At 40.6% G+C, this 26,899-nt stretch overlaps 1 protein-coding gene across 1 annotated transcript in view; it reads left to right on the top strand.

The window, feature by feature from the left end:
- The window catches only part of SLC22A16 (solute carrier family 22 member 16), a 32,206-nt gene extending 8,954 nt beyond the window's left edge, over positions 1-23,252 (top strand). Inside the window, exons 2-8 of the mRNA XM_061623611.1 lie at positions 9,268-9,744; positions 12,767-12,884; positions 13,696-14,242; positions 17,039-17,166; positions 17,907-18,016; positions 18,129-18,228; positions 22,405-23,252. Of these exons, the coding sequence (XP_061479595.1) occupies positions 9,268-9,744; positions 12,767-12,884; positions 13,696-14,242; positions 17,039-17,166; positions 17,907-18,016; positions 18,129-18,228; positions 22,405-22,593 (1,669 nt within the window). The 3' untranslated portion in view covers positions 22,594-23,252. The remainder of the gene's footprint in view (positions 1-9,267; positions 9,745-12,766; positions 12,885-13,695; positions 14,243-17,038; positions 17,167-17,906; positions 18,017-18,128; positions 18,229-22,404) is intronic.
- Positions 23,253-26,899: the final 3,647 nt, after the last annotated feature.

Here is a 26,899-nt window from a genome sequence, read left to right as displayed (position 1 = left end):
TTAGCTTCTTATGTTCTTATGACTAATATTGGATATTGTCCTTAAGGTTCCACTTGGCAGTACAACAACATATTTTACTGAACAGTGGTATTGCTTCATAACCTACATAAATAGACAAACTGGTAAACTAAATCCATCAACCATTATCTTTTATGGATGGAAGTACTAGGATGAAGAACCTTTGAAAATTATAAATGAATAATATATTTATCTGGGCTCCTGCTGGAAGGAAGGGTGGGATATAAAATAAATAAATGAGATATGCTTAGAAAAATGTAACTTGCTTCTCTGTACCTATTTATGTTGTATGTTTGTTCTGAAAAGAATTAAAAACCATATATTCTAAATCAGGATAGGATTTGGGGAGGGAAAGCCAGAGCTGGGTGTTAGGAGACATATCATGATGGAGTCTTCTTGTCCAAGAAGTCTCAGTGGGAACTCATTTAAGCAGGATTTGAGGGGCCAGTTACAAACATGAGCGACAAATGTAGATAAGTATGATAGCCCCAACGCCTTTAAAAAGAAAAAGGGAAATCGGCATTGGGGAGTGGGAAGGGTGCCCCCTCTCCACTCATACAAACTGTTTTTCTCTCTGTGGGTTCAGTGTGAGATTGTTAGCCCCTGAGGCATGTATAGTGACGACAGATTCATTATCAGTATAGAGGATTGGCCTCTGTTCAAATGGCTGCCTAAGGCTTTATTCGTGACCCAGGGAAACTTTATTGAGACTGTTCCTTGGCTGTCCACAAATAAACACAGGTAGCAAAAAGGGACAAACAGGCCTTGTCTGACTTGTCACTGCCTCTGTTATGACATATTTCTAGGACGTCAGACATGCTTTTACGAAGCTTACACTTCATCTTATCTTGCCTAGTTTAGTTTCAGTGTTTGCGTACACAGACATTCATCCACACTCATCCCTTTGGCAAACTGGATTTCAATCAAGAACTCACATTTATCTTCTCTGGTGTTGTGTTCTTTTCAGTCATAGTTCAGATCAGGTGTAAGACAAGACAACCAAATAAAAGAACAAGGAAATATAAACCCAATCTCCTAAGATGAACCACAATACAAAATTGGATTTGTGTGTCTTAAGACAGTGAAATATAATACCTTAATTAATGTAACAACATTTTCCAACTTTAATTTCCTCAGACAAATGGTATAGACCTAGACTTTATTTTTTCTTTACAGCTCAGAATGTAATATGTTAATACAACAGCAAACTGTTTATATTGTGACAAGTTTGAATCATAAAACTATATTGACTACTGAAGAAGACCCTTATAGAATAGAAATGTTTACAGTATAACTGCTTGTTATATAAGTCTTGGTTGCCCATACTAGAGCTGGCTATATGAACTGGTTTTTGAATGTAATTACGTATATATGTTTATAATAATGAGATTTTAGATATTTTATTCCTTGATATATTTTTTGTTTTTTATATTTTATATATGTATATACCATTGGTCTGAGGAAATTAAAGTTGTAACATTTTGTTCTGTTAATTAATTTAGGTATTATATTTCATAGACTTTGACATGCAAACCGAATTTTGTATTATTGTTCTTGTAAGATAAGACAATCACATGACTGCTTTTTAAACATACCATCATTTGCTTATTTATTTATTAAATTTATATCCCTGCCCTTCCTCCTAGAAGGACCCGGGGCAGCAAGCAAAAATGCTAAAACCACTCAAAACATCTTGAAAACAAAACTTCTTTAAAAACATTAAAACAAAACATCTTTATAAAAAAGCTTTAAAAACATATAAAGAAGTAATTCCAACACAGACACAGACTGCGATAAGGTGTCTACGTAAAAGACTTGTTGAAAGGGGAAGGCACCAAAAAGGTAACACAGATGGCGCCTGTCTAATATTTAAGGGGAGGGAATTCCAATGTGTCGGTGCCACAACACTAAAGGTACGCTTCCTGTGTTGTGCAGAATGGATCTCCTGAAAATATGCTATCTGCAGGAGGCCCTCACCTGCAGAGTGTAGTGACTGACTGAGTATATAAGGGATAATATGATCTTTCAGGTATTCTGGTCCCAAGCTGCATAAGGCTTTGTGCACCAAAACCAGAACCTTGATCTTGGCCTGGTAGCTAACAGGCAGCCAGTGCAATTCTTTCAGCAGCGGGGTAACGTGCTTCTAATTTGCTTCTGATTCAAATCTTCATGTGTTCATGCATACCAAAAATGGCACCACCCCTACATGAGAAGGTGGTGTTGGCAGACTTGGGGTAAGCCCAAGGTTTGCAGGAGTATGAATTTTTTTTAGGAAAAAAACCTAAGGGGGGAAATCAGCCCAAAGAGGATTCAGTGGCCACTAGGAAGAAAAAAAATCTGTAAAGCGGATGGGAATGAAATAAAGTGAATGGAAAAGGAGGATGGAGAGAAAGCTAGGTACAGCCCTGGGGTTCCCCACGCCTGCCTTAAGTGGGTGATAAATACTGGAGCACAGCAGAGCCATTTTTATTATTACCAAATTATTTTTATTCTTACCAAATTATTACTCTGTACAATCAGCTCAAATAGACATGTAGATACAATTTACACTTTTTAAAAGCATTTTGCGAGAAGACTGAAACTGTCCTTTTGTGACATGCAATAGCGCACAAAGCAGCAAGTGTTGTGAAAAATTCTGGCCTATGTTCTAGCAAGTGTAAAAAATTCTGGCAAACTTGTCCTGTATTTCAGACAGTTTTGTAACCCAAGAGAAGAAATGTACAGATATTTATACATAGTTTTTGTCTTGCTGAAAGAAGAACATTCTTCATCATTTTGTTTAAAGCATCTTTGGTGATGTTATTAGAAAAACCCTCCTCTCCCTGAACACACCCCTCAAACATGTGCTGCCCAACAGTTGCCTTTTTGTATGTGAATAAACAGTTTCCAGTAAAGGTGCTTGGATGAACAAAAAAAGTAGCAAAATAATTTTGGTGCCCATAAATTCTGTGGGTTGGTCTGAGGTTTCTTGATTAGAGGGGAAAGTGCAACACCTTTCTGTGGAATTTTTGTGTTAACAGTTTTATTGATAGATAGGCATTTTTTAAAATCATGGTAGTGTTGCTTGTATTTATGAAATATATTGAGAATCTGTTGCTTATTTGTTTTGGGAGATCCAGACATAGGCTTAGATCCTAAGAAGTAAACTTAAGGACGGTCTTGGAGGGAAAGTGGCCTGCTCTTATCCCATCCCCCATCACAAAGCCTCTCTGGAGGGCTTGAAACTTCCCGAATAATGTGCAATGGGGGCGCTCCTGGGGAGAGGAGAATTGCCACAAATCAGGGAGGCATCTGCCCAAATTTGGGTGATTCTCTACTCCTTCAACAGTGTGCCATGCCCCATCCCATATTGTTCAGGAGGGGCCCCCAACTCTTGGAAGAAGCTGTTTGGGTCCACAGATGGTGGCAGGAGGAGGAGGGGTAGGAAACCTTCCTTAAGTTAAACTATTTTTGGATCCGAGTCATATTTTCTAAATCTGGTGCTACCTTGGCAAGGGTATTAAATTTTCCTAGCATTCTCACAGCAATATTTTATTTCCCTCCACTCCTCTCCACCTCCACAGAACCTATATCCCACCCAACCACGCTTCCAGGTTACGCTACAGAGTACAAACATGCCTGCCTGGTCTCTCAAGAGGGCAGAGGACAGGTGACATAGGAGGATCTGACCTATTTGCATTGGAAAGGATGCAGTTGTAACTAAACTAGCTTCAGTGTGTTGGTAGTAACTTTACAATAGCATGCTGATTTCAAGTAAGTGTGCTTAACAGTTGCTGCTCAGATCAATAATTCATGAATCTTAAAGAGATAGCACAGACTTCAGCTATTGCTCTGAATCAGCATTTTTTTTAATGGAGGGATTGGGAATTGCCTGCTAGGTAAGTCTCTATTCTATGTACTTTTAATGTTCACAATTATTCACACCTGCTGTGTTGCTATAAGGCTACATTTTATTCTTATAATTTAGAAGCTTCCTACTTCTGTTCTAAAATGATTACATCTGAACAAGGATGTGCTTGTGTGTTCCATCCTCCTCTCATGTGCTTTGCTTGATTAGTAGCTTTCCATTTTTTGGCAAGCTACGGTTTGCACCGGCAAGCTTTATTTTTTTGCGCCAAGATTGGAAGCCAAGATCCAGCCATGGCTTCGTCCTGTTAACATCTGAAATGAACCAACCCTAAGAGCATTGATGCTCCTCAGAAAAAGCCCTACTGAAGGAGAGTGATATGAAAATGTTGAAGAGCTTGTGTGAAAGTGCTTTAAATATGATCCCTAGTCAATATTTTAAAGTTTTATCCTGATTCCATACACACTACTACAGCCAACTACTATGTCAGGTGTGGGTTAGTAGGGGGAAATGCCCCCCAAACAATAGCCTCTCATCAGTCCAATAGTGCAAAATAACAGTAATGCAAAGGATGATCTAGGAGAACAGGTGATAACAATAAGAAGAGATCTTAAATATGACTGCTTTTTGGGAAAGTGATACTGCTGGGTCTGATGTCAGGAAAAGCTTTGGTCAAGGTGGATGTCCAGTCATAATAACTAAGAGTGATTGTCAATGGGAGGCTTGTGCCAGGGCTAGCAGACACTGTGGCTCACTTTTGGAATCTGGGATAGACCAGGAGGGTTCCTTCCCATTCCTTCCTACCTCCTTTCCAGTCACTGTTTCTCTGCATTTCTTCATCTTTGCGTCATCCGTGATACGTGGTGGTGATGATGATGATATGATAAACAATGATTTTCCTAAGTGCTCATTTACATTCATCCCCCACATACATTTTATTAAATGGCCTGATTCAACTCAGGTCCTGTGCACTTTTGGTTCCATCAGTGGCGCTTCTCTGGTGATATGGATGGTCCTTTGGGAAGTGTTGCAATAAGTGGGAGTGAAGCCAGTTTTGAATTCTCTTTGTATGGCTCTTGCCTAACGTTGGCAGTCATATGGATTTGGGAACAGAAGCCATTCATCCTTTCCACTCACGGTGGTCCTGATGTGTTGGGAATGTTGTGCACAAGGCTTTATGGGTTTGGGGATAGGGAAATTACCTAAATATTGAGGCTGGTAAGTTGTAGAGAAACCACATTGATGTCAGCATTGTTGAAGTGTAGTCATGTGACTACTCAGACAGTAGTATCATAGCAGATTAAGGCCCCATCCACACCATACATTTAGTCTACTTTAAATAGTCATGGCTTTTCCTAAAGAATTGTGGGAAATGTAGTTTGTGCAGGGTGCTGAGAGGTTTAGGAGATTCCTATTCTCATGGAGCTACAATTCTCAGGGAGGTTTAACAATCAGTCTCTCTTCCTAGGGAACTCTGGGAGTTGCAGCTGTGTAAGGAGAAGAGGGGTCACCTGACAACTCTCAGCACTCTTCTCTTCCCAGGATTCTTTGGGGGAAGCCATGACTATTTAAAATAGAATAATAGTGGAATAAATGTATGGTGTGAATGTGGCCTACAAGTGGGAGAATATCATGTAATTGCCATCTAATACTATTACCATTTAAGAGTTATTAAGCATTTATAGTTGGCTTATTCCCATGTTATGCTGAGCACAGGAATAAGCTGTCTCTACACAAGTAAAAGTATGTGTAAAAGAGTGTACAATCATTGATTTGTGCAGCTCAACTATTGTGTACGTAGGTTGCACACATGGGAACATCCTTAGAGTGTCAGGAGCTATATAGGAGTCACTTGTGTGACCAGAGGAATTACAAGTGGGTCTGTAATTCTAAATCGTTTTTTTTGAAAATAAACCTATTACAAGTGAAGTTTTAAAATTTGTTCTGATGAGAGTATTGGTAAGAGAAAAGAACTGTATTGCATTATACAAGGGATTAATGAAACCTCAGGAAAATCAGCAGGATAAAACCTGCACAAAGAACTTTACATTTCTTTACTGCTTCTCTCCCTCCCCCCCCCCCCGCCCATGTGAATATTATTCTACAGGGAAGAAAAGAAAATGCAAGACTAATTATTTGTTTGAAAAAATAATCAAAGACAAGTAGAATGACTCTCAACAAATGATTTTTTCAAAGAAAGAAAATGCTCATCCAAGGTTGCCTAAGATACATTTAAAGATGTTTATTGCTTTTGACTAGTGAAAGAAACCTGTAGATTGGGAAAAGTAGTCATAACAGTAATTTGGAATTGTGTGGTCAGTGAACATTAGTAACGAAAGTGCCAGCAATGGAAAAGCTCAGTAAAAATATATTCTGATAGTGCCTAAAGCAAAGGTGAGGTGCTATTCTTTGAAATCAGACTGTAACTCTTATCAAAATGAATGTGTCCTAAATCTTTCTTTCCTTCTTCCTTTCAGCCGTGCAACTCTTCTTAAGAAAGGGGAATGTCTTGGAGAGATGGAATTTTTCTTGTGCAATTGTCCTAGTTAATACAGTGCCTTGCAAAAGTAATCAGACCCCTGACCAATGCTCTCATATTACTGAATTACAAATGGTACATTGTAATTTCGTTCTGTATGATATTTTATTTTGAAACACTGAAACTCAAAATCAATTATTGTAAGGTGACATTGGTGTTATGTTGGGAAATGTTTGTAAGAAACATAAAAAACTGAAACATGCTGCTTCATAAGTATTCAACTCCTGTGCTGTGGAAGCTCCCAGTTTACACAGATGAAAGGAATTGCCCTATCGAGGACACAGTGACCTTACCATTGGCCTCCACCTGCGAACCATGAAAGTTGCTGTCACATTGTCAGGATAATAACCCCACTGTTGAAGGATCACTGGTCAGGCTGTGGATCTGAGAGAGAATGAAGACCAAAGCGCATGAAGACCAAAGAGCATTCCAAAGAGAAGTGAGAGATGATAAAAATGCATAGATTAGGAAAAGGGCACAAAATAATATCCAAGTGTTTGGATATCCCAGTGAGCACAGTTGAATCAATAATCAGGAAGTGGAAGCTGCATCACACCACCCAGGCACTGCCAAGAAAAGGCTGTCCCTCAAAACTCTGTGCTCGAACAAGAAGGAGACTTGTGAGAGGGCAACAATCACTTTGAAGGAGCTACAGAGTTCAGTGGCTGGGAGTGGACTAATGGTGCGCCAGTCAACCATATCAAGAGCTCTGTGTAACACTGGCCTGTATGGGAGGGTGGCAAGAAAGAAGCCGTTACTCAAAAAGTACCATTTGAAAGCGCATCTGGAGTTTGCCAGAAAGCATGAGAGTGCCCCATCTGTGATGTGGAAAAAGGTTTTGTGGTCAGATGAGCCTAAGATAGAGCTTTTTGGCTAAAACTCAAAGCTCTATGTGTGGTGCAGACCTAACCCTGCCCATGCCTCAAGACACACCATCCTACAGTGAAGTATGGTGGTGGCAGCATCATGCTGTGGGGATGCTTCTCATCAGCAGAGACTGGGCATCTTGTGAAAATCAAAGAAAGATGGAGCAAAATACAGGGAAATACTGCAAGAGAACCTGCTTCAGTCTACTAAAAAACTGAAGCTTGGGAGGAAATTAACTTTTCAGCAGGACAGTGATCCCAAGCATAAGGCCAAAGCAACATTGGAGTGGCTCAAGAACAAAAAGGTGAATGTCCTACAGTGGCTCAGTCAAAGTGCTGATCTCAATCCCATTGAGAATCTGTGGCGCTCTTTGAAAATTGTGGTCCACAAGCGACGTCCAACCAACCTGAATGACCTGGAGCGAATCTGCCAAGAAGAATGGGCCAAAATTCTTCCGACACTGTGTGCAAAGCTGGTACATACCTACCCCAAAAGACTTAAAGATGTTATTGCAGCGAAAGGTGGCTCTACCAAATATTAAGTGTGGGGGTGGAATACTTATACAAGCAACATGTTTTAGTTTTTTATATTTATTACAAACATTTCCCAACATAAAGCCAATGTCACCTTACAATAATTGATTTTGAGTTTCAGTGTTTCAAAATTACAATGTACCATTTATAATTCAGTAATATGACAGCATTGATCAGGTTACTTTTGCAAGGCACTGTATACTTTTCAGTATTGACACCCAAGATTGATTTCCCTCCCCCCCCAAAACTTCTTTTGTTTCCTTGATCAGGAAGCTAGACAGGTTTACACAAAAAACAAATTCATCTTTTAGTAGTAACATGTATAACTTTGTCAACAACAATAATGAATAATCTTTTCCTGTTAATAGGCAAGTTAGTGTTTTGCTAGAAGCATGAAGTTAAACTACATTAATTCAAAGGAAAGTTGTTGCTGAATTTTGTCCTTTACACAGAACGTAGGTAATAAATAAAAATGGAAAGGTATTGTGCAAGTGTAAGAGAGCTAGTAGGCCTTCTCATAATGTGATCATTCTTGATGTTGTGGATGGCATGCTGAAGTCCTCTTTCAGTAAGAGCAGAATTGAGACTGATCTAATTTATAAGTTGCAGACTCTCTATATCTCCTATGAGTCATTATGACCACTAGGTTTGCCATGTCTGCCTGGCACAGCTCCTGTGCCTTTAACAGCTGCCTGAATGGTAGAAGCTCAACAGGTGAAGCTTTTCCTGGTGTGGAGAAGCAATGGCAGGGAAAGCTGCTCCAGCTGAATTTCTGCCTGTCACACAGCAGTGAAAAACACAGAAATAACTATGGTAAGCTTATGGACAGCTGGATATTTTAAAATGTCTAATTTTTTCCTGAGCAATATCCCTTAACTACCAATCCTGCTTTTGTCAGGTTTAATCTTTTTTCTTAGTATTTGGGGAAATTACATAAATACAGTATAGAGCATTTTCACAAGATAGTACTAAGAATGCCTTTTACTTTGGTATAGTACATCACTTGCAAATGTTAATATAGAAACAGAAGTGAGCCATTTGAAAATACAAATGTGCAAAAAAAACCAAGCTTGATTTATGATCTGTAATTTAGATTGGCTAAAATCAGTGTCAATTTTGTTATTTTGTTTCATGTGTAGGGCTCCTGCTGGGAGGAAGGGCGGGATACAAATTAAATAATTAATTAATTAAATAAATAATAGATTTTAACCCTTCAACTGCAGCTTACAAAACACTTTAGACTCTAATCCTCTGTCCATTTGCCTTAAACAAGGCATGCTACATCCACATGTGCATTTTTTACTTTAATCCGATTGTATTTTCTCTTATCAGTTCCTTGGAACAAACTTGTTGGGTTTGGGTTTTTTACATTCGAGTTTTAAAAAATGAGGGTGTTAAGAGTGTCAAGGCGTAATTTAAATGGTGAATACAATGATAATGAATTAACTGTCTTCCTTTTTCAGGTATCAGGCATGGGTTTATTTTGCATCTGTATTTCAGTCTATTTCTTGTGGCATCCACTACTTGGCTTCTGTCTTCTTGGCTGTCACGCCAAAGTTTGTATGCAGTGTCCCTGGAAATGTGAGTAGCATACTGATTTACAATTCATCTAGTTCAAGAATAGAGGATGCCTGGACATTCTGGACATCAACACAAAGCTACATCTTGGTCCAGCTGGAAAATGGAGATATTTGGGAACTCAATCAGTGCAGCAGGTCCAAACGAGAGGACGCTTCACATTTTATTTATGAATACAGTGGTAACAAGACTGATGTCCCATGTACCGATGGATTCATCTATGATCAGACCAAATGGCAGAGCACCATTGTTACAGAGTGGGACTTGGTCTGTCAGCGGGAATGGCTTGCAAAACTAACGCAACCCACATTCATGCTGGGAGTCCTTTTTGGAGCTGTGATCTTCGGGGATATTGCTGACAGGTATGATACTGAATTTGCCTAAACTAGCTTGGAGACTTAGGTTCAAGTTCCCACACACCCAAAAAGCTCACTTGATTTATTAGAATTGTTTATTGCTTTATACTAAAAAAAAAAGGCTCAGTAATTTACAACATATAATACAATAAAATGCAATAGAAACATTAAATAGGATGACAGGGCTGACCCAAGACATTTTGCTGCCTGAGGCAACGGATAAGAAGATGCCTCTCCCCATTCCATTTACAATAGTTGACCAGCCGGGCAGTTGAATTTTACTTCAACAGTGTTAATGGCGTATCTGATAGCAGCAGGCTAGTGTAGGACAGGCTGCATGGCACACAGAGTTCAGTCCTCTAACAACTCCCTGCCCCTCAGCTTCTGTTGCCTCAGGCAACTGCCTCATTCTGCCTAATAGTAGGGCCAGCTCTGCTTGGGATAACATACTGTGTACTGCTCCTTGGAGCACTGAATGAATGAACATGTTGCCGGCTAGCCTGCCATCTTGGAGCTCTTGTTTCATGTACCTTCTCTCCACATACCCCTTTTTTCTATGTGCTTCAGGAAGCCTTGCCCTCAGGTCCTGACGATCTATGCTGTTCACCAGTCTGTACTTGGGCTGATTTTAAACTTGATGCCAGGCAAGCAACAAGAATTTTGCCATGCAGTTTGCATGTACAATGTTAGTGTGGCTTTATGTTTCCATAATGTCATAACACTGCATGTGCAGGGCAACCTGGTTTTAGCAAATGCCAGCTGTCAATGAGTACGTTTTTTACCCATGCCACATTTTAAACCAGGCCTGCATTCTAGGCCTATTGAACTCATCTTTCCCCACTCGCTGCCTGCAGGACTCTTTTCTTGTTGGCCCTTGTGTGCCTACCTACAGCACCAGGTCACTCTTCGTCAGCAGAAGCAAGGTATTGCTCAGATGGCAGAAGTACAGACTCCTAGAATGTGAAGGGAACAAAAGGCTATCTTGCCCAATCCCCCACCACAAGGCACGGCCGCTTATCCACAGATCAGCCCCCACAATCTAGGTCATAGGGCGTTGCAACTGGACAGTGCAGAGGGATGCTATCTAAGTCTAGATATCTCAAGTAAGTGAGCAAAGCCATCCACTGCAGGAGAAAGAACAGAGCTGTAAAACCTGGGATAAAATTTCTATTAAATCAAGTAAACAGGCTGAGCTTGAGCAAGGCATATCAACTGAGTATTTCTAGGGGAAAATGTTATTGGAATACAGTTCATGCCACACTGGTATTTTGTTCTCTTTGCTCGTTACTTGATGCCCCAGTCAAAAGATAAGAAAACAAGTTTCTTTTTTTTTTAAAAAAAGCACCCCTTTCTAGGTATTAATGCTGCTTTTTTTACTCAGCAGGAGGTACACAGCTCCAATCTTTTTTTGGACCACTTTCTTAACTTGGGAGGGCTATGCTTCTCAGTTATCCATGGGAAAGCATTTTGATAATTAAAAACTGAAAGGCAGTCCTTTTCATGGCTACTCAAAACTGCAGCCTGAGGGAGCCTTAAATGTAGATGGGATGCAGCATGACTGGTTGGCTGTCACACAGGCTCCATTAACTCCACCACACACCTCTTTGTCCTAGTTGAGGAGGTGCAACACACAGCATGATGCAGACATACTCCATCCCCTCATCATTCATGGTCCTGTAGCTGATATGCAGATGGTCCTACAGAGTGCCAAGAACAGTTTTGAATTTAAAATCCATTGACTACATTGGGTAAAGATTACTGAACAGGAGTGTCCTATGAAGCTTCATGGGCTGCATCCGATCTATAGAACTTATTTTAGGAGAGTTATAGGAAACAATACAGCATCCATGTTGCTGATTTTGAAAAAAAAGTTTTTTGCAAGCCTCTGTCTTTAGACAGTAAAATTGGACAAGGCCATATAGGCAGTGCTATGTCTGTTTTGCCAGCCGCTATCATGTAATATAGAGAGAGGTTTACATCCTGTTATCTGTAAGCCTGTTATCTTTGCCAGACATTCATTGTGTTTTCATTCTGTTTGGCTTGTTGGTTTTAGCCTCTTCTGTGGTGTTTATGAATAGCATGTTCTTCTCATCATGTACTTTTATGTGTTTTTTTGTCAATGGGCCTCTGTGTCCCTAATAAGCCAAATATATATTCTTGAATTAAACAATATCCATTTTTTAAAATTAAGTATATAGTCTACCTGTGAACTCAGAGCACTTCTATTGTCTTTTAGTCTAGCCCAAGTCAAGCATTTTTTTTAAATCCTAAGTGGAAGAGTTAAATTAAGTGTTCTGTCCCACTGAAATCAATGGGGTGTAGAAGTACACAACACTGTCTGGTTTGTGCCAGTTTTATTTATAAATTAACTTACAGTGCAATCTGACTCATGCTTACTGAGAAGTAGCAAGTCCCACTGTTCTGTGTGGACTACTTGGAAGTGAGTGAGTGAGTGTGTGTGTGTCTGTAAGCCTCTGGGTTTTGTGTGGGTGGAATGTAGCCTACTGTACAAAGGTAAGTTACATCTGTTGCTTCACCCATTTTTGTCTCCGGCCCCACCCACCACTGGCATGTGGCCTGGAAGTTTGCATGCAACAGAATGTAGCCCTCAGACTAAAACTGCTCTACATAGTTACTCTGTCCAAAGGTAAAAGTAGTAACAGCTGCCCTTAAAAAAGACAGAGATAATTTACATTGACTAAAATGTAAGCTCTGATGTAAAATAAAAGCCATAAAGTTCATTGTGAGTTGATGAAAGACGATAATTTCTTTGCATAAAAGAGAGTCATAAAAATGTGTTTTACCCCTCTACTTTTGGCTGTTACCATTTTATTCCTGAATTATAGAAATATCAGGTATAATATACAGTATAATATCTATTAAACCTAGTTGTTTAATATAGCATTGGTGAGGTTTCCTTTTTCTCTCTCTCATTCTGGTAATGCAAGTCCCCAAATTGGAAATGTTTTTCTAATGCAGTTCTTGCAATATTTAATTTTATGCTTTTTTTCCTTATTGTGTTCTACAGGATGGGGAGACGACATGTCATGTGGTTCACAAGCACCGGCCAATTTATATTTGGCATTGCAGTGGCATTCACATTTGACTACACAAGTTTTGTGATTGTCCGTTTCCTGCTTGCAATGGTAAGACCCCAAGTTTGTTTTGCAAACAAAACAATTTCCTGGGCTGTTTATTTGTTTTTTCCTTTGCCTGTTTTAAAGGCTCTTTATTATTATTCACCCAAAAGTGTCATCTGGCTGCAGCCTCTGAATCAGTTAAGCCAGACCACTTGGACTGATTTCAGTAGGATTTCAGTGACACTAAAATGAGTTGAACCCAAGCGCTTCTAGGAATTTCTCTGGCTGCTTCTGGGAACATTGCCTACCCGTGTTTTATATTGACTGCCCTTTAATATATATGGGCCCAATCCAGCCAAAAACACTTTGAAATATCATTCATTTAAGGTGGGAGAGTTAAGCCTGTGCCTCCCTCTTAATCAATAGAACTTAATACTATTTTTTTCTCATTTATATGCACTTGTATTCCATATTTTTTTCAAGGATTCAGAGCAGTGAACATGGGTTGTCCTATTTTTTGTCTACACAACAACTTTGTGAAGTATATTAGGCTGAGTGTGTGTGTGTGTGTGTGTGTGTGTGTGTGTGCTTGGCACAAGGCTCACCCAGTGAGTTTAATGGCTGAGGGGAAATTTTAACCCATGTCTCCTTGATTCAGTTCTATGTTCTTGTCACATGGGCCTCTTTGGCTAGATTATAGCCTACATTTATATCCAGTACTGTTGTTGTTCTTGAATCACTGCTATCCTCTTTATGTCAGATCATGGACTTCTTGAAATTCTGAACATCTACAACTTGTCCAAATATTTTTAATTCTTATTATAGAGGGAGATTAGACTGAAGCCATTTTCTTTCTCTGTTTTTTTCCCCCTCTCAGGTTTCAAGTGGCTATCTGGTTGTAGTGTTTGTTTATGTGACTGAATATATTGGCATAAAGGCTCGCACGTGGGCATCCATGCACGTCCATGCGTTTTTTGCAGTGGGGATTATGGTTGTGGCTCTGGTAGGCTACTTGGCACAGACCTGGTGGGTCTACCAGATATGCCTTTCCATAGCTACTCTCCCCTTTGTCTTGTGCTGCTGGAAGCTCCCAGAGACGCCCTTCTGGCTGCTCACGGAGGGAAGATATGAAGAAGCACAAAAAGTAATTAATGTAATGGCAAGATGGAATAAAGTAAGCACTCCTTGTAAAATTTCTGAACTGTGTTCCGTCCAAGATGATCTAGTCAGTAGCAGAACGGGTGATAATGACATTTCTCCCGTGAAGAAGCACAACATCTTAGTTCTGTTTCATAACTGGCACATTGCAAGAAGGACCATTACAGTCTGGCTGATTTGGTTCACTGGGAGTTTAGGATATTATGTATTCTCCCTCAGTTCCGTGAACCTTGGAGGCAATGAATATTTAAATCTGTTTCTCATAGGTAAATATTGTTTGATGTAACTTTCTGTATTTGCAACAGAAATGCAACCCTCTTTTTATAAATGTCTTAGAACAAATTAAAACAGAACTGTCACTAGAAGCTAAAATGATGAAACTGAGGTTATCATACTTTGGACACATCATGAGAAGACATGATTCACTAGAAAAGACAATAATGCTGGGAAAAACAGAAGGGAATAGAAAAAGAGGAAGGCCAAACAAGAGATGGATTGATTCCATAAAGTAAGCCACAGATCTGAACAGGGTGGTTCATGACAGATGCTATTGGAGGTCGCTGATTCATAGGGTCGCCATAAGTCGTAATTGACTTGAAGGCACATAACAACAACAAAGTGATTGTCGCAATCACCAATGAACTTCCAAACTCAGTGTGATAGCCATTTCACAGGTAGTGGTTCACAAGATGGTTTGCTGGGTAAATGCTGGCTCCAAGCAGTTACATTTCAAGCAGGACTGTGGTGATGGGAGGGGGCTGTGGGGCGTGGCCCTCTCAGGGATATTCCAGCTAAAAGTTCAACTTTTAAGTCTCTAGCCCTTTTACTTTTGGAGATATAAAGAAAAATGTGTAGGAAGTATTCTACCCAATTGCTTACTAAGATGTAATACTATCAAATAAATTTAAACTTGTCCTGGCTGTTCTGCAGAATTTCTCTACCTGTTCAGGTCTCTCACCCTAAAGTGTCTGGTTTCAAGTGGCTGCTGTTTGCACAGCTTTCACTTAAGATTGGTTTAAACCTAGGGTGGCTTAGGGGAACCTGTGGCCCCTCCAGACATTGCTGAACTACAACTCCTATTAGCTTCAGCCAGCATGGCCAATTCTGCAGTTCAGGGGGTTGTAGTTAGCCACTCCTAGGTTACACTATTGTGGTTTAGAAATCCTGACCAAAAAACTAGGACCAAGTATGCATACCTCTCCTACTGTGCACATGACTTAGTGTGCAGTGAGGATGTGTGTACATATGTGCCCAATTCCTCATATCCTTTCCCTCCTCTATAAGGAGTGGAAAGGCTGCAAGAATTAAGGGTATACACATGTACCCTGTGTGGAGATGTGAAGGCCTGGAAAAAACCCGGAAAAATTTGGGGAAACCCCTGTTTTTTTCTGAAGTCTTTTTTGTTTTTTTCCCTAAAAAATTGGAAAATTTGAAAAAAATGAAAAAATGGATTATGGAATGTTTTATTTTAGCATGATGAATAAAATGTTTCATTAAATCTTGCACCCCCTCTTTTTCTCAGTTCTTTTTATGGGAATGTGTATTTATGTCTGCTTGACACCGTGGAAGACTAGCAGAGACATAAATAATTTTCTTTGTTATTAATGTTGATGGTTTCTTCTGTTTCTTTTTGACTGATTTTTGCCTGCTCTAAATAAACTGGCTCCAACTGTAGAGCAGCAGCATAGCACAGAACCAAGAATAGGGCTCCAAATGCTGGCTTAAGAAAACATTTTGTCTCCTTGTTTTAGCAGTGGGAGTTGGCCCCAACTTCTGACAGAGGACCAGGAGCCATTGGTACAGCAACTCCAGAGCTGTGAAAGAACTCCTGTGCACCATGTACTACATGAGGGTTTTCTTCAGGCCTGGGAGGGCACATGTCTGCCTATAGTCCCTAGGAGAAAATCCTAATAGCATTGGAAGAAATTCCTGGCCATCTAATGCTATTGTAGACTTCTATGCTTACAAAGAGGTAATAGTATTAGGAGATGCTTTGAGAGACTGGTGGGAGCAAAGGTGCCCTCCCACACTTGCCTTGCCTAGGCATGCTGCTATAGCTGTTGGCAGCACAAGCGACAGAGCATTTGAAGCTATGGATAGGATCGGACTGTTCTTTCCCACAAACTGGTATTGTCAGCTGGAATTTTAAAGATTTGCTTAAGAAAATTTGCTAAGACTTCATTGTGTTTAGCAGGAGTATCTGGTCAATGGATACGGTTGCAAGAGTGACTTGGTAATTAAGGTGTCTGTAGCTAACTGATTAAATGTTTTTAGAAGGAATGCGCTTTCCAAAGTGTGCTGCTAACCACTTCAGGTGCAGTTCAACCAAATGGAGCATTTTCAAGTTTCAACCTATTTCAATGGGAGACTAAAACATGCTGTTAAATCTCTTCTGTTGTAATGAATAGAATTTCATAATATTTCAATTTGATTGCATTGTGCCCATTATTTGGATGCATTTAGAGTCAGGATGTTAGACACACAACCTCCAATTAATTGGGAATCCTAAGGGGGCTTCCACCCTATAAATATGAACCGAACTCAAGCATAGGATAGCTTACACCACAATAAATGTTTAAGGCTTTAAAGTGCAACAGAACAAAGAGTTCTTTTAATGTCATATAATGAAGGCTTTTTAATGTGGCATAGCAGGACCCATTTTAGGTATCCTTTTAACACCTGGGAAAGATGGTTAGTAATAGCCTATGTTTATGTAGATGGCTTCCTCTGAAGGGCAAATGTATTTCATATTCAGTACTCTGTAGTAATTTATGCAACTCTGTTAGGTAGATATAGTCTCATTATCTTCATATTGCAGATCAGAAGGGCTGAGACATAGGGACATGGCAGCCTAATGCCATATTGAGTTTTGGCTGCACTGGGATTTGCACCAGGAACTTCCTTGTGCAAATGCATGCTTTTACTTACTGTGCTTTGCCAGATCCTTTATAAAAATTGTTCTGTTTATTTAAGAGCAAATCAAAATTATGACAAGCATCAGTCCAGCCATGTCTTTGTGTATTTTAACACATTTTTTTAAAATGAGAATTCTCTAATGGCAGGTGCTGTGGAGCTTCCTGCGTATGTCCTCGCTTGCATAGGAATGGACAAACTGGGACGAAGGAACACATTGATCCCATTTCTCATCTCAAGTGCAGTTATCTGCGCTATAGTAATGCTGATACCTCAGGTGGGTCACTCACACCTGGATCTTATAGAGGTGTATATAGCACACAGTACTGATGTAGAATCCAGAGCAAGGCAAGAGGATCTAGTCACTACATGTGTTGTTTCTTGTCAGTTGCAATTCAGTTTTGAAAGGGTGCCAGAACATATTCAGCGTGAATGATTCCATCAGAAGTGAATTGCCCCAGTTCCACCCCTGTTCCATCACCTCTTGGCTAGTTTGTAATGCACGAGGCCACATTTGATAGTAGTGACTCTTGTCAACATTGCAGCAATTCTTGGATGACGTCCTGGTTTGGCTCTTAGGGTTGTTATTCAAATTAATTGTAGACCATAGCTGATGCCATGGCTGAAAGGACTGGGCCATAAATTCTAGAAAATGTGTATTTAATACTGAAAATATTCCATCTATGAAAATAAGTTCCTAATCTAACAATCTTTTGTAGAATGTGACTGCTCACATGGTTAGATGGAACTGAACTACAGCCTTTGGGTTCATAATAGCAGTTCTAGAACCTTTATAAATAACACTTTTCGCTCATGATTAAGCACAGAGATGAAAGCAACTACTTGGTAAAGGAAATCCGATCATTGTCTGCTGTGAACTATTAAATGTGCAATTGGGATTTCTTATTGTTTAGGAAATAACCAGGCTTGTGATCTATTCTGGAGCATAAATAGAAAAGTGACCATAGATGAATTCATTCTCTCCATGCTTTTATCAATTCTGTTTACTTTTAACAGGATTACAGTGTTCTAATTATTGTAGCAAATATGGCTGGAAAGTTTGCAATAGGTGTTGCTTTCGGCCTTATTTACCTGTATACAGCAGAGCTATATCCAACAGTTGCACGGTAAGTGAAACAATTTTTCTTTAGAATTAGAATCTCCGGCTTTGCTCTGTGAAAATGTATTCTGCTTATAAAAGCATCCATTTTTAAAATGGCCGTTCTGTTTACTGTTCAGGTCCCTTGCTGTGGGCAGTGGGAGCATGATGTGCCGAGTAGGGAGCGTGGTAGCACCTTTCTGTGTCTATCTGTCAAGTGTTTGGATCTTCATGCCACAGGTGAATGATTCTCTTTTAAAACAGCTCCGTCAAACCTGACTACTCCAATAACTGACTACTCCTGTATGTTTCCGAGCTCGATTCAAGGTGCTGGTTTTAACTTATAAAGCCTTACACGTATTAGGACCACAATACCTGATGGACCGCCTCTCCCGACATGAACCCACCCGTACACTATGCTCAACATCCAAGGTCCTCCTCCGGGTGCCTACTCTGAGGGAAGCTCAGAGGATGGCAACAAGGGAGAGGGGCTTCTCAGTGGTGGCCCCCAAATTATGGAATGATCTTCCTGACGAGGTGCGCCTAGTGCCAACACTGTTATCTTTTCGTTGCCAGGTCAAGACTTTCCTCTTCTCCCAGGCATTTTAGCACGTGTTTTTAAATTGTTTTTATTTATTTTTTAATTGTTTTTTGTGTTTTAAAATTTGTATATTTGTTTTTATTGTTTTTAATTGCTGTAAACTGCCCAGAGAGCTTCGGCTATGGGGCGGTATATAAATGTAATAAATAAATAAATAAATAATGTGCTGGATGGCTAGGTGTAGGAAGAACCAGCTGCTGAGCTGGCATGTCTCTGGCTTGAGGCCCGAGTTCTTATACTTTTTTCCTTCAGCGGGTTTAAATGCATGACTCGCCTTGAGTCAGTGCCAGTTCTACTGTTACTTATTTAAATGTGCAATTTTAGTTAGGGTGTAGCAGTGCATTGCTCAAAACTGTGATTTCACTGTACTGCCAGTGATTTGAGAATTCAGTGTCCTGAGAATACTGGTTTTCATTGAAAAGATAAGGAATGTTTCTAGCCCTCATAACAAGGCAGATGTAAAAGTATGCAGCCCGGCCTGCTGCAATCTCAGAGTCTTAAAATAACTCAGAAATGTCTGTGCTATCCTTCATTACTTTCCTTCAGAATAACAGATTCTCAGGGCTGTTAATGCAGCCAAAGCTTTGCTCACGGCCACAGTTTGATTCCAACGAAAGGAGGAAGTCGAATGTCCGGTAAAAGGGGTCGAGGTCTACTCAGCCTTCCATCCATCCGTGGTCGGTAAAATGAGTACCCGGCATATGCTGGGGGGTAAAGAAAGGCCGGGGACGGAACTGGCAATCCCTCCCCATATATATGGTCTGCCTAGTAAACGTCGCAAGACGTCACCCTAAGAGTCGGAAACGACTCGCACTATAAGTGCGGGGACACCTTTACCTTTAAAACATCTGTGCTTGTTCTGTGCTAGGCCTCACCTAGCACGCCCACACTGACACTAACTCCAGTAACTAAATCAGTCTAGTCCCCCTATGGTGTGTAATACCCTCTAGAGAAAATTAACTCTTTCTTTGCTGTGCATCTAACCTAAAGACACATTTCACTATAAGGGCAGCTTGCACAATAGAAGTGAATAAAAGAAATGTTATGGGATAGCAACAAAATTAAAAAGCATGAAAAAGCAGTAAAAACACCTCAGTTCTGACAATTTAAAGCCTGGGGAAATAAAAAAAGGATTTCTCCTGGCACTGAAAAGGTGAGCTTCCTTGAGGAGAACGTTTTGTAAAGTGGTGGCAAGGGCCACCATTGAGAAGGCCCTCTTCCTGATCATCACCTGCCTTGTTTCTAATGGCAGGAGCCCCTGAAGGAGGTGCTCCCAGGGCACGGGGCAGATGATCCTTCATATTTCCTGGTCCCAAGCTGTGCAGGGGTTTAAATATAAGTACCAGAACCTTTCATTTTACCCAGAAACAGGATGGCTCCCTTGTGAGTATCCAGAGGCATCTAATTGATTGATGCTGCATAAAGAATGACAGACCAGATGGGACCTTGGCCTGATCCAGCAAAGTCAATTATTATAGTCTTCCTTTCCCTTTTCTTTGCATTCCATCCAAGCTACTGGTGTGCATTTGTGCATATTCATAGTATTACTAAGTTTTAAATTAACTGATCCAAATGGAACAGCCTACAGAAGAGGACAGATACGTAAATAAGAAACTCATAACAAGAAGGGCCAAAGCTCAAAAGCAGAGCACATGCTTTGCATATAGAATAGGAACCTGCAACCCTCCAGATGTTCTTGGAATCTAAGTCCCATCAGCTCCAGCCAGCATCGCAGAGCTTGGAAAAGTTACTTTTTTGAACTACAACTCCCATCAGCCCCAGCCAGCATGGCCACTGGATTGGGTTGATGGGAGTTGTAGTTCAAAAAAGTAACTTCCAAGCTCAGAGCATGGCTTATGGTCAGGGATGATGGGAGTTACGGTCCAACAACACAGGCTGCCCCCCCCAATATAGAATGTCTCAGATCCAATCCCTGTCATATCTGCTAAAAAGATACTGTGCAGCTGGGCTGTGAAATACTTCTGCCTGATCATGGAGAGGCTACTTGAAATAGATAGGATGGAGATAGGTGGACTGGTGGTTTTACTCTGTATAAAACAGCTTTGTATGCTCAAATAGAGGAGCGATGAAGGATAAAGTGTCCTAGAAGAGTGCTGTAACAAAGAAGCATGTGCACTGCAACCCTTGTGAACATGATTTGAGCATATCTGCAATGGTCCAGTTTACCTGTAGTGCTAAGCCAATCCATAGGAAAACAAGAGCACATGCACACTCATAGTAAAAATTGTGGCCACTTCGCTCCTTCTGCTGTCCTGCTGCCATGCTCTTCATTAAGTCTGAACTCAGGTTCATTGTTTGTTTCCCCAGACAAACAATGAGCCCAATTTCAAATGACAAACCATGGCTTAGCTGTGTGTAGAGCAGCAGGATGACTGGGAGAGGAGCAAGACAGCCACAATTTTAACTGTGAAGACTTGCACGCGTGCATGTTCACACTTAGCTATGGTTTGGCTTAGCATTATATGCTAACTGGGCCAATAACATCAATTTCACTACTGATAAAAAAAAAGACAAACTAAGTTAGATCTTTTTACTATCATTGTTATGGGGCACAATTTGGCTAAAGTTCTTTTAAATCCTGTTGATTTCAATGTTGGCACTAAAATATATTAATAGTTTCAATAAATATAGTATAGAATAAACTGGCCTTTTGCCTCAATTTGATTACAATGTGCATAGAATGAAATCTGTTCATATGATAGAGACATTCCCCCCCCAAATTGCTTGGTGTTTGATTATTTGTATAACTAATAGTTATATGCAAAATTATTGAACTCAGACATATCTTGGGGAAAAGCCCTACCTTAGTGGTATTTTTGTGGCTTTTTTCATGCCTGTTCCACGCCCAGAAAGATTGCTTCAGTTCCCTTTTCTTGTCCATGGCATAAGCCCAGCCAGTTAGGGATCACTTAATGAATGATATGGCATAATTGTGTAGCACCTTGATCCAGCTCTTTTTGGATATAGTTGTGTGTGTATCTAATTGTGGCAAAATGTGGATGTGAATCCCAGTGAAAATAATACTATACAGATGGATGAAATCCACATTCAGATATATATCTCCAGCAATATTCTGTCTCAGCTCTGTTAAACTGGATCAGGGTGAGGGAGTTCTGGCTTGGTTGCATTAGCAAAATTTCCTCTTCAAACATGTTCACATTCTTTTCCAAAGAGTTGTAAAAAGAATTGGCAAAAGCAGTGGGAGGGGGCATTCTTGAAGAAGTAAAAGGGTTTCCGAAAAATGCCATCCCTGTTTCGGCACAGTAATGTAATCCTAAGCACTAGCCAGCAGTGGCAGGGCTTGAGGGAGTGGTGCAACTAGTGACGCATCCATAGCTTTGCTGTTCACATCAGCCAGAGGCAGTTGGGGGAGGGGGGAGGAAAAAATGACCCTTCGCTTTGCCAACTCCCAGGCTGGTGCAGGGAAGAGGCCTACATCAGGCCCGTTGCCACTGCATATCGACAGCAGGCACTGCACAGGATCCAGCAGATCCTGTGCCAGCCCAAACCTACCCCTCCCAACTCCATTTTGGGGTTTACCACTGGCAGCAGCTTCCTACTGTTGTTTGGGCAATCATGTTGCAACACTCCTTGGTGGAGAGGCTCCCTCACTGATGGCAGAGCCAAGTAAGATTGGTTGAGGGACACCTCTTCTCCATGTAAACCTCCTCTAGCATGGCTCAGGATTGCTCTGCAAGTCACCTGTGTCACCTGTAATAACAGTAATTAAAACCTCATTTTACTTTTCATTGCATTTACTGTACCTCACTTATACAAACTTTGTTTTCTTTTAGTTGATCGTTGGAGTCATGGCCTTTTTGAGTGGAGTGCTAACACTAATGCTGCCAGAAACTCTTGGGAAACCATTGACAAATACATGGGCAGAACTAAATGACGGTTTCAAAAAAGACAGTGGTTCAGAAAAACCTTCTGCAGCATCACAGAGTGGTGCAGCGCTGGAGAAGATTGAGATGCTGAACTGAGAGCCACATGGCACTGATGGATAAGATACCCCCTTTTTGTTTTAGCTGCCATGCATCGTATTGAGCACCTTCATTTGCAATATCCAATGGTTAGGTTAGTACATGTGCCTTGTAATCTGTACACCCTGTCAACATGGGAGACGTAAAAATTTGAGCTTGTAGAAAGTATCTTGTGGAGTGAGTAATGTTAATTTAAAGAAGTGTTTTTCTGATATCATAAAAAGAACTCTACAGTTTCTTTGTCAGATTTCCTGCTGCCTTCTTTTCTTACCTTAGGAACCCTAGTCAATAACTCTTAAATTGCCAATAAGCACAAGAAATCATGAACTGGTGTTGTTATGTTCCCAGACATTTAGATAATGTCTACACAGGAGGAAAGCTCTCATATAATTGTAGCGATTTCTTAATAAATGAAATATAGCGATCTAGGTTTTCTATGCTTTTGTCTCATTGCTTACAAATGTCATCACTTTAAAAAAAGAAGCCAGCCCATAGCTTTTGGAAAGAGTCAAAAATTTGTACAATGTGCAGGCAGTATACACACTGCTTGAATGTTACAGGAATTTTGTGTGGCCAAAACAAAATATTGTTAGCAAACTGTTTGTAGTCTGTAGTAATGTCTCTGTGGCACAGGTAAAATCAGATTGTTTTAAAATTTACACTTCAGACTTTCCTTTGTTTCAACTGAAATCTTTAACTCTTAACACAAACGTAAACACACAGCTCTGCAAGTGTGGGAGAAAGTGGCATGAAGCTAAATGTGTGGATATGCTCCATGACTTATTACAAACCTGAGGATAATTCAGGATACATTTTCTCTCAACTCATACAGGGCTCATTATCTTAACTGTGCTCCAAGAATAAAATGTTGCATTGATATGCATGAAGACCAGAAATAATCTGTGAACAGAACCCAGAAGGATTTTGTATACAAAATTATATTTGCTACATACAGCTCTTTTAGGGTATATAACAGGTTTGGGGCCAACCTGTTATGGTAAAATGGCATAGCGGAAATGGTTGACCTGCCCCTTTCTTTATGCCATAATCACAGCCTGGAAAGGATGCTCCCCCTTTGATGCATTGTATTAAGAGGGATGGTAACTCCTAAGCATGCTATTTTTGAAAACATGATTGAAGTACCCTGTAGAGTCTCTTTCTACACTCAGTTAAAACTGATCTGGATCTTGACAAGTGCTTGAGCGCTTTGTGGAGCAGACGCTGGGGTCACCAGCCCACAGGTCTTTAACCCTAGGGCTGACATTGCAAAGGTGTTGGATTGCTTTATGTATATACATATCAGTTTCTCTCATATGACTGCAGACTTCAGAACAAAGCTTTTTGGCCATTCATCAAACCTTTTTTTACCTTTAATGCCCCTGCAGTTCTTTCACAGTTGACTTCTGTTTCTGCTGGCAAAGCAACTTCCCCAGCTGTTATTGCAAGGGGAACAGAGGTTGAGGGGAATTAGCTGCTACAGTCTCGACCTTTGGTTCCCACGATGATTCCCTAGTGATTCAGATGGAGGCAAGGAGCTTGTTAAGCATCTTTTCCCCTCCTCCTTCTCTTAACAGTTCAGACCTCCCTGGCCTCTCCCTTCCTCTGCCTCTGGCTCCCCAGCTATGCCCTATTGCTCTTTCCTTTTTTTTTGTAACTATCTTCTCAGAAAACTATCCTGACAACCCTGTTGTATTTGCAAGAAAACCCTTTCCTACTATCACCTTCTGATTGCCCATCCTAGTGGTGCAGACCACATCCTGAACCTCTAGCAGCTGCTCACAAGTTTCTTCATGGATGTTTCCCTGCGTAGAGAAGCCAGCTGCCTAAGATAACACTTCTTGTCTTAAACAAAAACAGCAAAACAATGTAATTTGGCTTAGCTTAGTGTAGAAGTTGGTAACTACAGGCTCGAGACCCCTAGAGAATATTCTGGCTTCCTACCTAACAACATTCCCCTTTCTGTCCCTGATTCTTGAACCTTCCTAGGCCTCTCCTTGTGTGCTCCATTTGTCCCTGCTTGCCTGGTCAAGGGATGGCTGGGGGGCGAGGTGAAGACTCTGGTTCTGAAAAGGAGATAACGTGCTGAGTGTGCCAGGGATAGGATGCATATTTATTCTTTTTGCGTCCTGTTTTTAAAAGGGTGGGGGTTAGTGTCATAGATTTAACTGGATTCAGCTGTGCAGGATAAGGTTTTTATTTTAAAAACAACAAAGAAGGAGGCGTTTGAGAGATGTTACAAAAAAGCAATTCTCTTGATAAATTAAAACAGAAGCAATCTGCAGATCCAGCAGTTTTGATCATTTAAGTACTTCCATGAAGCAAAAAAATTCAATTAGAGGTAATAAAAGATGGCTCTCAGGTTATGACACTGAATATATTGTTGATGCAAATGAGACCATGCAATCCTAGAAAAATAGAAAGATTTGGCTGCCTTAGCAGGATAATATACAGAGCTAACATTAAAGCTTATGGAACAAGGACATGTTCTGCAAAGCATAGTTGAACTCTGTACAGTATCTTATTTTAACCACAGAAATCTAGCTGCCTCTGTCCTCAGCTGAAACATGGATTGTCCTGCCTTAATGTTAGATTCCCTGTGTACCTAGTTCATTGGGGATGAGCCCTCCAGATGTTGGACTACACAACTCACATCCTCCCTGACCATTGGTCCTGCTGGCTGGGACTGATAGGAGCTGGTGTCCAACATCTGGAGGGCCACAGGTACCCCACCCCTAATTTAAATGCTTCATGACTGTTAGGGCAATCCAGTGGCTTTAGTATGTTGATGTCATCTACATCACAGCTATACCACCATGACATGCTTATGCGTTCTCAGCAGCAAAGACGAAGGCAAAAGCACAGCCAGAGAAACCAAAGTAGCAACACAGTGGCAACTGGTCCCCCATTGTTCCTAGCAACTCTGCCGTCATCCACCAATCATAACATTGGCCATGATGACGTCCCATTAGCCATGTAATGAAGGCGTCATTCATGATAAAAAGCCCTGATGATCTCATCAAATGCAATCCTTGCACCTCTTCCCACACACAATACATTAGCAGTCAGCCAAGAAGAGGGGCTCACAGGGCTCCCCCCTCCCCCCAATAAAGACTACTGTGGTACAGCCAGTAGGAGAGCAGCAACAAACACTGGTAGCCATAGGCTGCAGCCCTCCCCTCAGACAGTAATGTTACCTTTCCCACTAGCCCAAACAGCCAGAACTGCCAAATGTCCCTTCTGGTAGGGGAAAGGAAGGAGAGCCATTCTAATCACAAAAGCCAACCAATGCCATAGCCCAGTGGCCAAATCTCTCCCTTCCAACAAGTCCAGGAGAATATCTGCATTTAGAGTGCATAAGTAACAACTTGTAGCAGTATGTGAAGAAGTCAGCTATGGGTTTTCCTGGAACAGGTGTTCTCTTTTATAGGATTGGGTTTTATAAGAACAAGTATAGATTTATGAAGTGGTGATGCCATCTAATAACTCTGAAAATACCACAATGAAATCAAATGACAGATTTATTATGCACTCAGTTTCACAGCCCCACCTACTGCTTTTGTTATGAAAAACAAATGTGTGAACTTCCATAAATTAAAGGAATACACATAAATAACTCTCTAATGTTTCCAATCTGTAAATTATAGGACATCAAGATTTAATATACTATTAAGTGTTACATGATGATGTTGTGTTTTTTAATTTATTTATAATGCAACAAGAATTACAGAAATAAATTAACTAAACTGTCTCCAGTGAAAGCAGTGATTTTTTTTTACCTTAGTGTAGCAATATAGCCTTAGCTATACCTTCAGGTTGAGCAGTTGCCTTATGCTGTCTCTCAGATCACTAGTCCATGTAGCTGGCAGCAGTTTGCAGGCATTCCCATTCTTCGGATGGTAGCAGTTCCTAGGCAGAGATCTATTACTGAGAAATTACCCAGATTGAACCTGAAACTTTCTCCAGGCAAATAATTGTTTCTTCCACTCATTTATGAGATATTAATGGTTGTACACCTGAAAAGTCTTCAGCAGCTCTTCACATTCTTCCTGCCTCTGTAGGTTTACTAGGAAGTATGACTGAGAGTGAGTTCACACATGCACACTTATTGCTCCACAACTGCAATGTCCAGTGATGATTTGGCCATTGATGCAGGGGATGGCTGCATTGGGTTCTGCCCCTACAAAAGGGGAGGTATAGGGAAGGGCTTACTATGTCTCTGGAACGGGGTTCCTATTATGTATATAACCAAGGTCCTGGATATGGAGAAATAATTTGCCCCTCCCACTTCCTGAGGGGTCCTGCATCT

The sequence above is a fragment of the Rhineura floridana genome, chromosome 4 (assembly GCF_030035675.1).
Source record: "Rhineura floridana isolate rRhiFlo1 chromosome 4, rRhiFlo1.hap2, whole genome shotgun sequence".
Lineage (NCBI taxonomy): Eukaryota > Metazoa > Chordata > Lepidosauria > Squamata > Rhineuridae > Rhineura > Rhineura floridana.
This window is presented reverse-complemented; position numbering and strand designations above follow the sequence as displayed.